This window comes from Amphiura filiformis, chromosome 8, assembly GCF_039555335.1.
Source record: "Amphiura filiformis chromosome 8, Afil_fr2py, whole genome shotgun sequence".
Classification (NCBI taxonomy): Eukaryota; Metazoa; Echinodermata; class Ophiuroidea; order Amphilepidida; family Amphiuridae; genus Amphiura; species Amphiura filiformis.
Genome location: NC_092635.1, coordinates 51,565,632 through 51,578,524, shown reverse-complemented (window position 1 = coordinate 51,578,524; position 12,893 = coordinate 51,565,632). Strand labels below are relative to the sequence as shown.

The 12,893-nt window shown below is 36.8% G+C and overlaps 1 protein-coding gene and 1 long non-coding RNA gene across 2 annotated transcripts; both read left to right on the top strand.

Annotated features, from left to right (window-relative positions):
* Window positions 1–3,405: 3,405 nt before the first annotated feature.
* On the top strand, window positions 3,406–11,974 carry LOC140159599 (uncharacterized). The gene is given in 3 exon segments (XM_072183091.1): window positions 3,406–3,547; window positions 11,584–11,844; window positions 11,847–11,974. Coding segments are annotated over 3 exon segments (531 nt in total).
* Window positions 3,719–7,040, top strand: LOC140159192 (uncharacterized). The gene is made up of 3 exons (XR_011859853.1): window positions 3,719–3,981; window positions 6,003–6,090; window positions 6,639–7,040. It is a non-coding gene; the product is annotated as an uncharacterized lncRNA (long non-coding RNA).
* Window positions 11,975–12,893: the final 919 nt, after the last annotated feature.

The following is a 12,893-nucleotide window of genomic DNA, read 5'->3' as shown; positions in this document are numbered from 1 at the left end:
CTGAAGGGAAATTTGGCGAGGAATCTAAATATGGACTTATTTTTGCTGTATGGGTTAGAAATGTTTCAGTTCAAAATATGTTGAATTGTAAAAATTTTCAACATACTTTGGGACACCCTGTATTCCGAGATTACAAAACAGCTGTGATTTTGAAGTCAGTAGGTTCCCCCCTATGCTCTAACCAAATGAATGTTGTTTACTTCCAGTTTATTACTGTTATATAAAGTACTCTTTTTTTCCCCAAATATTTTTGATTCCACCCTTTATAACTTGAATGTCACCCTGTATAATGAGTTGAAATGTCTATATTTGAATTGCTTATGCCTTCAGCTTTCCAAAAATGAACACTTTTGCCAGTTTAGGGTTGATAATTGTGGAGATAATCTAATTAGAAACTTGATTGGTGTAAAAATTCGTAATATTTGTGATGTAATGCTAAGGGTGGCGAGTTCAGGACACACAGCCATTTACATTGTTTTTAAACAAGTCATAAGTTGATAATTTTGTATACGACTGAAAATATTTGTTACAAATTTAACATGAAATATACATGAAATAAATATTGAACATTCAATATGCTCAAATATTGTAGCAGGCTATTCCAGTTGAAATCCACATACCCCTTATGGAAGGCATGACTTTAATCTCCCACACAGTGAGTGTGAATTTTTCAAATGGGGTTACCTGAATGGGTGACTCCATTTGAAATCACACTCCCTGTGTGGAAGATTGAAGTCATGTCTTCCACAGGGGATGTATGAATATTAACTGGAATAGCCTAATAAAGTCAACTTCAAGTTTTATGCATCACTTAACACATCACAAAATGGCCAGCAGAGATCCATCACTGCCGATCCACACTTCCCCCACACTTGCCCGGTTTTGTTGCACGTTATTTTGCAAAATTTACTCAAGCTGACCCCTGAAATGAATAGGTCAGATACTGTGTCAAGAGAGCTACAAACAAGTATCAGATCTTGATAGTTCTGTGTCCCAGGAGACAAGGAATTCTGTTCCAGAAAGGAAGTTGAATTTGGAAACCAAACCACGCTCAACATAATGTACGCTTGATAACATACATGTAGTAGTTATGGGTATCTATACATATGGCAAAACGGTATAAATATCTCTATAGGATGATTGCACGCCAGGTCAAAAGGTCAAACTCTGTGACCTGCAAAATCACTGGACCGCGTAGGAGGATATACAATCAGGCTAGCCTCCACGGCTCAGTGCCCGTGGCTGTACGTAGTGTGTGTAGCATGTTGTTATTCACCCGTGGAAAATCTTACCTCCGAACTTCGAGTAAATTCACCTCAAAATGGTGAAGTTTTCCTGCATGCGAACGCTGATAAATCAAGCGTCGCCATGATGCAGGTCTGTACTGAGTAGGCCTAAAATGCATGTAAACTGAAATGTCATAAAAAGAGGATGCCAGGATCACGAAATCCTCCTTTAAGGGAAGACGCTAACACTGCAAAATTGGACGACGTTAACACTGCAGAATAGCCTATGAGAAATACCTGCCTCGCTTTGACTGCCATGATTTAGCTGAGGCTGCTTGAATAGCAAACTGTGAACTATCAGCATTAAATGTTAACACAAGGACTTGTGTGTTGGCCAGAACGCGAAACACTGTGGAAGACCATGCCGATGCAGTTTAGGAGATCATTCGGCAGGAAAGTGGCAGTCAATGTTCCATTGAAATCACAGCCTTTACTCGTGGGAAGCCACAACTGAGCCCACTGGATGTGGAAAAAAAACAGAGACATCGCCCATCTAAGAATCCATGTTGAGAGACTAATCGGCTGTACGTCCGAAAGAAATATACAATTCAGGACAAAACACTACCGGTGGAATACTGTGAAACTACTACTGATGAAAATACAATTCCAAAAATAGATACAATTGCAAGACTGTGCTGTGGGTTGACAACTTGATAAATATTTGTGAATCTCTTTTCCAACTCTTAATTAGGCTAAAGAAAAATAATATATTGATTCCTGTAGTTAACATGGTCTCAATAAATTGGATATAGGTATGTTGAAAAGAAATGTTATCTTGTTTGCATGAAAAAAAAAATTGTTTTACGGGCCCGAATAGCCTACAAGAAATACCTGCCTCGCTTTGACTGCCATGATTTAGCAGAGGCTGCTTGAATAGCAAACTGTGAACTATCAGCATTAAATGTTAATGTGACAGTGAACAAGTTCAATTTGTTAACCTTTGCCCACATTTTACTGAAAACATGTACGGTATGCTGTTGCTGGAATTCATCTACACAGAGTTAAAGGTTACAAACCATTTGCCAGCCTTCTTGAAAAGGCCATAATGAGGCGCTTTAGTGCTGTGAATGAAACAAAATCACAATATGAAGTGGGCCATACCTCATACACAAGGCAAAACAAAAGCAACCAGTGTAAGGGAAAGAAGAACCTGCAAGACGTTACCCTAGGCTGAATCGGCCGTATTGACCACCTCCAAAGCCTATCATCCTCCAAGGATCATGAGTATGCATCCTATGGGTGCATGTTATATATGAACAGAATGATTGTGAAAACTTAGAACTGGAGCTGCAAGTACACATGGGAACACAAACACCAGCATTAATTTGCCAGCAAAAGAGACAGTGGAAATATCGACCCAAACTGAAATGTGTACAGCAGACATCACAGTGCTGGAATCACATGCGGACAATAATAACAAAGAGCTTGTTAAGGCAAGAAATTGCTCAAATGAAGTTGACAGAAGAAAGTTTTTCTAAGGATGACAAGAAGACATGTGAAGGACAAACTCACTCCTAGGTACTCATTGCCCCACTTTCAAAAGTTACTAATTGTCCTAATGAAACTCAGACTTGCAATTCATTCATGAAGACCTGGCTTATCAATTTTGTGTATAAGCGAGCCAACAATATCGAGAGTAGTGCGTTTGATATTCTCTGTCCCTCGCTCAACTGGTACCTCCAACCTTCTCATTCAATTGCATTGGCTTCCAATCCAGGACAGAATTCTTTTTAAACTTCTGCTTTATGTTTTCAAGTGCTCTCAGGGCCGTGCCCCTAATTATCTTTGTGAGCTTCTTTCAGCCTATGCTCCCGGAAGAGAAGGATTGAGATCTTCTTCCGATAAGACTCTGCTTAGTCAGCCTAGGGCACATAGAGCATATGGTTTAAATACCTTCTGTCTCTGGCCCGAGGGAATGGAACAAACTCCCTAGAGCCATCAGGGAGTCTCCATCAATTCCAGTTTTCAGAAAGAAACTGAAAACTCACCTTTTCAGTTAGCTTCTTTCTTGTTCCTTCTGTGTTTCTTTTTTCTTCCATCTCTCCTTGTTCAGCGCTTTGATACATTTTAAAGGCGCTTTATAAATATCTTCATGTATGTATGTATGTATGTATTCAATATGGGTATTGATGCTCTTTATGGCATATCAAAGTTAATCGCATGGCCTGAAAGAGACATTCTTTGGAAGACAATGCCGATGCAATTTAGTCGGGCATTCGGAAAACGTGTCACAGTTATTATCGATTGCTTTGAAGTATTTTGTAACAGACCAACAAGTCTTGAAACCTGTGCCCAAACTTGGTCAAACTATAAACACCATAACATAATCAATTTATTTCATTTTTATCTGCGCCTGTTTGGTGTTATAAAGGAGAATTATGACTTGAACGTCAAAATATTGCAAGGTATAACATGGATTTGTCAAACCAGGGTCCTATTTCATAAAGCTCAACTTAGGATTCATCCTAAGTAACTCTTCCTAACTTATTTAGGAAGAGTTCCAATACAATTCATCCTAAGTCAGGACTTATGATTGATCCTAGGATAGGAAGAATCCTATTTTGATTCTTCCTAAATAGTTCAACAGTATGCCATGTATTTGTGGAAGAAGCTAATTTGCATATTCATGAGTTTGCTCCTCTAGAGAAGAAACCAAGATGGCCGCTTTTTCAATGTGCACACAAAAGTGAAAATGGTGAGTAAATTGCCTCAAATCATGGCTTTATATGTATGGTTTGAGGATTTTTCTTCATTTTTCTGCTAGTAAATGACATTATTTTACCTATGTGCTTTTGTCTGGCCATAAAAATGTCAGAAAACGTGAAATTTTAAAGGAAGTAAATTGGCGTCTGTGAGATTCTGTGGAGGCACACGAAACCCTATGCAAATGTATAGGGGTAAACTTCAGCTTTTTAATGTCTTCACGGCAGACTCGTATTTATTGAATAGGCCTTTATTTTTGCTTAGACAGTTTACCATACACATCACGGTCAGGAATTGTGAAGTTTTCAGGCAGTAAATTGCGATAGGGAATAGGGGGGGGGGGGAATTTAAAATATTATTTATTTTATAGGCACGCAATGCATAATTTTGTACTTGTAAGTTGTTTCAATCATGCATGTACTGCCATGTCCCGATTCCTTTTTCAATCATGCATGTACTGCCATGTCCCGACTATTGTTCCACCGATAGCGTTCACACGCAAATGAGAACTGTTATCGAGATTTTAGGCCTCGTAATTAGCTTTGAGTAAAAGCAACAGAACATTGAAATCAATTAAAATTGTCAACTTCAATTTTATTGAGAGTTTTAGTTTAGGCTTTGTAAAGCCCGGTGGGGTTACTCAACTTGCAATACTGACCGCACGATCGTTACCAAAATCGAGGAAAAAGGGGTCATTTTTGGGGCTTGTCCATGGACAAAATTGTCTGTGAAATTGGAAAAATAGGGTGTTTTAGCACACAAAGGTCAGCGAAATTGAATAAAGGCCAAGAGGTTCTTATTATTTTCTCCCATCCAGTGGAATGATAGCTGGCCAGATAAATAAATCACAGGAATAAATTTGGTTTCCTACTTCGTACTCATCCCGTGATCAATATTGTTCTCGGTTCTATTTCATCGTAGCCTTAGCATAGATTTGGAGAAATTTTGCAATAATAATTGTTTGGTTTATTTCATGCTGTCAAAAACACCCAATGCTAACGGGTGTAAAGCTTTAAGTTTAAGAGGCCTAAAAATCTTGATAAGATTTTATATTTCAATGTTCCATAAATTAAAAGCTACGGCACATTGAAATCAAGGATTTTAAACTCGTAAACCTTTATGAGGCCTAAAATCTTGATAAAATTGAAATTAAGAATTTTAATTGATTTCAATGTTCCGTAGCTTTTGCACAAAACTTTACGAGGCCTAAAATCTTGCTAAATTCCTTGATTTCAATGTGCCGTAGCTTTTATGGAAAAGTAAAATCAAGGATTTTATCGAGATGTTAGGCCTCGTAAAGGTTTATTAGATCTAAAATCTCGATAAAATTGAAATTGAGAGTTTTAATTGATTCCAATGTTGCGTAGCTTTTATGCAAAGCTTCAATGTGCCGTAGCTTTTCCGAACAGTAAAATCAAGAATTGTATCGAGATTTTAGGCCTCATAAATCTTTATTAGGCCTAAAATCTTGATAAAATTGAAATTGAGAATTTTAATTGATTCCAATGTTCCGTAGCTTTTACGCAAAACGCTTACGAGGCCTAAAATCTTGATAAAATCAGTAAAATCAAGAATTTTATTGAGATTTTAGGCCCCGTAAAGCTTTATTAGGCCTAAAATCTCAATAAAATTGAAATTGAGAATTTTAATTGATTCCAATGTTCCGTAGCTTTTACGCAAAGCTTTAGGAGGCCTAAAATCTCGACAAAATTCTTGATTTCAATATGCCGTAGCTTTTACGGGAACAGTGAAATCAAGAATTTTATCGAGATTTTAGGCCTCGTAAAGCTTTACTAGGCCTAAAATCTTGAAAAATCCTTGATTTCAATGTGCCGTTGATTTTAAATGTGCTTGTGTGGACATCAGCACATGAGTGAACACTAGCGATTAGAAGCTGAGCCCAATGACCCAGTGGGCAACTGGCAGTCGAGTTTTTGAAGCTGCCCCTTATAAAGTTTGATTTCTTTTTAAAATTAACTGATCATAATGCTTAATTGTGTGTTTGATTTGCAGTTGATGCTGGTTATCAATGTGTTAAGTGGATTGGTTTGATTTCTATGAAGAGTCTGTGAAGACGCAGTGGTCAGTGGATCTGTCAATGGTAAGTAGAATAATGAATGCAAACAGCAAACCCATGCAGATAAAAGATAACAGAGAATTTAGAACTCTTTATTTACATGTAATGATGAAATCCACAATATGAAGAATGTTGGAGAATTGGGGTAAAATCTCTTGTAAAAATTTACCTTGTATTTCTTTTCAGTATCAGGTCCATGATTTAAATCAAAATTATTCTTAAAATTTAAAGAAATTCAAAATAAAATTAATTGGGATCTTTTAAAGGTAAACAGACTTCAGTACAAATTATGTAATAATACATGTGTCTGTGTCATGACTTAGAAAGTTGGTCGGTTATATTTTAAGCAGTACGTTTCACAGATTAGGCGTTGGAAAATAATTTTAGATGGTAATTAACTAATTTCATTCGATAAATTGAAATTCACGTTGGCAGAATTCATTGCAAATTGCATAATAGCTAGCTAGCTGAGACCCAGAGACCTATTAAACCTATTTAGAAACATGTCAAAACGTTTTCCATTTAATTCACACTTTTTAATATGTTTTTACTTTTTTTGTCTTATTTTACAGGGGCATGATTTAAAAATCAACCTTACAGCTGCCATGATTGCAGGAGAAACAACACAATTTGTGACTCAAGAGACTGATCATATTCTTGATGATTATGCAATCTACATGTCCCGGCTACATGACTGGTACAAAGTAAATTTTAAATGACACTATAAATATTAGTATAAGGATTGGATAAATTTATCTCTAAAATTGGAAGTAAATGGCAATACATATTACCTGACTATCTTTAAGATGGACTAGAACTTAAAGTTACAAATGTTACATAATTTACAATTGCAAAATGCACCTACAGGTAAGTGCAATAACACTGTTCATGTCCATGGTTACATGAAAAAATTGTTGTGATATTCTCTCAAGTGGCAGAGCAATTAGGGGCTGTGCAATAATTATGAGCTCTGGTGGGAGCCAGGGGGTAGAAATTTCTGGCAAGCCAAGGGGGGGGGATTTTAACATTCATGGGGGCTGTGCATGTGCAATGAAATTTCCGAACGGCTCTACAAAAATCACTTGCCCCCCTCACGGCCTGCCAAAAATCGCTTGCCCCTCTCAGCCTGCCAAAAAATCTTTGCCCCCTCCCCCCTTGTTCAAACCTTCATTGGTCTAGATACATGTTGCGTACAGCGAGCAGGAAAATTTGCATATTTAAGCATTTCCAACCATTTCCTTTTTGGTGCCCCATGAATGTATGCCAAAATCGCTTACTACCCCCCACTCGGCTTGTCAAAATTTGCATGCACCCTCCCTTTAAGCTGGCCAAAAATGTGTTGCCCCCTCCCACCTGACCCACCAAGGCTCATAATTATTGCACAGCCCCTAAAAACAGTACGGAAACACTTAAATATGCAAATTTGTCCACTTTATACAGCAACACCATGATTTCTATTTTATTTTCACTCCTATCTTTTCTCTGAGTAAAAGAATGGCACTCAGTATTATTTTGAAAATTGAATAGCTTTTTGATGGAGGAATTGTTGTTTTTACTAGCCGTGTGAACGGTGTGATAGAGGTAAGGCAGGTTCAATATTTTGAGTTGTGGATGCTGAATCATGCTGGCACATTTATGGTAGGCCTATCCATTAAGGCAAAATATTGGACATTCCTACACACAGTTGATGATAGTAAAAACAGAAATTCATATAGTTTATTCTCATTCTTAGTCAATTGAGAGGGGGGTCCGTTGGTCTTTGACACTGGTGTAGGAGGTCCCCGATCCAACACTAAGGCCACTAAGATTAGAATATTAGTATGTCTTCCTCCAATCCTCGCACAGAATTACTACATGAAGGTCCATGTCTATTAAACGGGTCTGCAGCAATCATAACATTATGCCTTGTTAGAAAAATAATTATCAAGCATGAATCACATGGTTTTATTTGAAACAAACTCATATTGACCATAAAAACGAATAAAAATAGTCGGCTCTCAACACGCGATATTCAAAATTCCCACACCAAAATTATCTAAGTGCAATGACGTAATGGTTACTTGTGCTCCATTGTCGTCCGCCTTCATTGTATTACTGAGACGTCATTGCACTCGACGTTTTATGGTCACTATGAGTTTGTTTTAAATAAAACCATGTGATTCATGCTTGATAATTATTTTTCTTATATATAAGGCATAATGTTGTGATTGCCGGAGACTTTTTTAAAGAGGAACCCCGCCAGAGCAGTTCTTCTGGGGTGAACCAAACCTGCCTGGTTATAAAATTAATCAGTGACAAGGTCATCTCTGAATTTGATAGGGGCTAATTGATGCAATTGCCAATAACATTAAAACATCAATTAGCCCTTGTCAAATTCAGAGATAACCTTGTCACTGATTAATTTGATAACATTGCAGATTTGGTTCACCCCAGAACTGCTCTGGTGGGGCGTCCTCTTAAAGATTATCATAACAATCAAAATGTGAAGCAAGTTTGTAGTGAACGTTTATGCAATAAATAAAATGATTTCCAAAATGTACTTATGATTTGAAGTTGCATTATGTTTTGTGTGTTTTAGTGTTTTTGATAATTGGTATAAAAACTACTTAAGGTTATAGACGAAATCATCCACCACTAATTGCAACAGAATCCATTTTGCATGCATTGCATCCATCTCCCAAAAGCTAACACAAAAGCATATCAAAAGTCCCCAAAAATCCAAGTAGTGGAACACTGCCTAATTTGCATAAATCCAAAATGGCCGCTTATGCAAGGGGGGGGGTGAATTTTCAAATTTGGTCAAATCTTGCTAAAACCACAATGTATTCCTCTCGACCAGTTGGATTAAAATTGGAGCATATTTCCATTGTAAACGATCAGGACCCAAAATGTGACCTTTGACCTGTTTACCTATAACTCAAGAACTTTATGTCAGAGACTGGAAAAACTATACTTTGTCTGTATCCTTATGATGAGAGCAAAACATTGGTATGGTTTCTAACAAGATTTGATTTGACCAACTTTGTAATTTCACCCCTGCATAAGCGGCCATTTTGGATTTATGCAAATTAGGCACTGTTCCACTACTTGGACTTTTGATATTTTCTTTAATAATAATAGGCCTATACTTTTCTGAAATGAATGGTGATGGTGATTAAATGGTTTCTGTTGCAGTTAGTGGTGGGTTAAACCCTGATTTTCCTTAATTTGATTGGCCTATTAAAGAAGCCATCCCACTTTTTGTGTTCAAGTTCCTCCATGTCAATTATGTTCACTACGTTAAGAAAATTTTATCTCTCCACAAACAGCAATTTTTTTTTCATCCAAAATGCCTGCTTCTCATCAAAATGCCTGTTTTCTCATCAGAACCAAATCTGTTAACACCAAAAACCTTATACACAAAGTAAGGCTCTCACCTAACGGCTAATTATGTACTTGGGTACCGGATTGAATTTTCGAGCGGGCATCCGCCCCCCCAAAAATGCAAAAAAAAAAAAAAGTTAAACTAAAATTACTTGTTATACTAAAAAAATCAAAGCTGGATAAAGTTGTATATTTAATAACTTTTGCTTCTATAGGGCCAGGACACATTTAATTAGTATGCATTGCTAGGATTTTTAAGTAGCAGAATTTCTACTTGGAACTTTGTTTTTTGTGCTAAAAGGAGATGCACAGGGCAATAATTGCTTAATTTTTTCTTCTAAATAGCGAAAATATATGTTTAACTTTATTTTAATATATATGGTTAGCTTTTATCAACCTTGATACACCAAAGTTTCATGTTCGAGTTTCTAAAAATAACGGAGTTAGACTCATTTTTTACCAAATCTGTGGATTTTAAACATTACCATGGCAACAGAAGATAACGAAAACATATGTTTCACTTTACTCTGCTGTTTATGGTTAGCTATTATCAACCTTGACATACCTGTAAACTTTCAGATTTGAATTCCTAAAAATAACGGAGTTAGACTAATTTTTACCAAATCTGTGGATTTTAAACATGTTACCATGGCAACAGAAGATAGCGAAAATATATGTTTCACTTTTTTGACTATATATGTATAGCTTTGATCAACCTTGACACACCTGCAAAATTTCAGGTTCGAGTTCCTAAAAATAACGGAGTTAGACTCATTTTGGACCAAATTTGTGGATTTTAAACACGTTACCATGGCAACAGAAGATAACGAAAACATATGTTTCACTTTACTCTACTGTTTATGGTTAGCTATTATCAACCTTGACATACCTGTAAAGTTTCAGATTTGAATTCCTAAAAATAACGGAGATAGACTAATTTTTTTTTTTTCTGTGGATTTGTAACATGTTACCATGGCAACAGAAGATAGCAAAAATTTATGTTTCACTTTATTTTACTATATATGGTTATCCTTTATCAACCTTGACATACCTGCACATTTTCAGGTTCGAATTCATAAAAATACCGGAGTTAGACTAATTTTGACCAAATCTGTGGATTTTAAACATGTTACCATGGCAACAGAAGATAGCGAAAATATATGTTTCACTTTTTTTGACTATATATGTATAGCTTTGATCAACCTAGACACACCTGCAAAATTTCAGATTCGAGTTCCTAAAAATAACGGAGTTAGACTCATTTTTGACCAAATCTGTGGATTTTAAACACGTTACCATGACAACAGAAGATAGTGAAAATATAAGATTCACTTTATTTTACTATAGATGGTAAGTTTATATCAACCTTGACATATCTGCAAAGTTTCAAAAAATAACGGAGTTAGACTCATTTAAACCCTTTTCCCCCTTGATTTTCATCAAAATCGCAAAAATCATGTTTTTTTGACGTTTTAGCTAAGATAGGGACTATAGGAAGAATCCCTTAAAGTTAGGACACCTCCTGACCCCTTCCTAAGTTAGGAAGAAACTTAGGAAGGATATTCTTCTTAAGTTGCTTTATAATATAGAAGATAGGATTAATCCTAAAGTTAGGAAGAGTTCAAGACTTAGGAAGAATCAATTCATCCTAAGTCCGACTTAGGATGAATCCTAAGTTTTATGAAATAGGACCCTGGAGTGTGCTCATTTGTCCAAAGGAGGTTGCTTTGACAAAGGTGCACTGAATGTCAAATCAAAATCAAGAAGCAAGGGTCCTCAACTGATTACAAGGTAGGCCTACACAAACTGCGTACAGACATAGAGCAGCTAATGAAAGCCAGACATCAGCAATGGGAAGTTGAAAGAGCAGAAATGAAACATTCACTTTCTCTATAAGCCAACGTGATTGAAAACGTATAAGAGCATTCTCATTGAAAAATTTCTGCATTACAAGAACATTTGCTAAAGTCGAACGCAGAAGTCATCAAACCAAAGGATGATGCATATGAATCCAGTCTATCTGGCAGATTACCATCTGCTAGACTGCAGCCGGGTCAACAATATTCAGAGTATTTAATGCAAGTATTGATGCTCTTTATGGCATATCAAAGTATAATTACATGGCCTGAAAGAAACGTTCTTAGGAAGACAAAGTATTTTGTAACAGACCAACAAGTCTTGAAGCCTGTGCCCAAACTTGGTCAAACTATAAACACCACAACACAATCAAATTCTTCATAGGAATAACACCATGTAGTGTTATTTCATTTTTATCTGCGGCATGGGGAGGAAGAGGCACAGATAAAACAATTACGCTGTCATCAAACTTCTTTGACCATCTGCTCCCTGGAGATGTGATATTGGCTGACCATGGATTTGACATAATGGATGATGCCGGGTTTTATGGTTGCTCGCAGAGATCCCTGCATTTACAAGAGGAAAAGCCCAAGTGTCTGCAATGGATATTGAAAAAATCTTTGTCATGTGGAGAGGGTTGAAGAAAAAAAAACCTGAACGGAAACATAGGTTGTTTGTTCTTACATGATCGCATTTGACTGTCATCAGAGGGCCTGTGATCAGATTCACTACTTTGCTTTGTATGTAATTGGTTTGAAAATTATGGCATTTGTCATTTATACTATGTATTTTTGAAGTTGTGAAATAAATGTTTCTTGAATTGAATTGAATTGAATTGAAAACTTGGGCATGGAACAAGGCTGTATCCCGTCAGTACAGCTTTGTGAAAGGCGAGAACAGGGTTTGTGTGTACAAAGCTTTCTTCATGAGCACACTTGACATATCTGACAGGACAATAAAACATGTGATGAATAAGAAAAATGACCTCAGCACATACTCTGGACAAGACAAAAGAGGCTCACACACACCTGTCAACAAGACTGAAGACCTGAGCGCAAGAAGACCGTAAGTCCACTTGGCCCCTCAACATGTATACACTAAAGTTGCATATAGTTTGGTAATGTTTTATACATGTTCAGGGGCCAAAACGAATCTTTCACAACCTTTCATGTTTTCACCGTGGAACATGTATTAAACATTATAAAACCATACGAAACTATATGTAACTTTAGTGTATACATGTTGAGGGGCCAAGTAGACTTACGGTCTTCTTGCGCTCAGGTCTTCATAGTAGAAAAAGAAGACTTAGAAGGTGTGCGGAAGCACATAGAATCCTTCCCAACCGTGGAATCTCACTATGTGAAGAGTGATACCACAAGAAAGTACTTACAAACTGGATTGTCAGTGAGACTAACTGGTGATCCAATTTTGTTTAACATGTCCATATACTCTTGTTCATTCATAAATTTGTATACACGACAGATACAGTTTCCTTTACTTTGTGTACATTTGTATGACAGGACTGCAGTTGAAACGAGGAGGGGCAGACAAAATGGCAATCCAGCGTCTTAGTGCGAGGAAACTGTCTGTCTCGTACGGCACAGTTA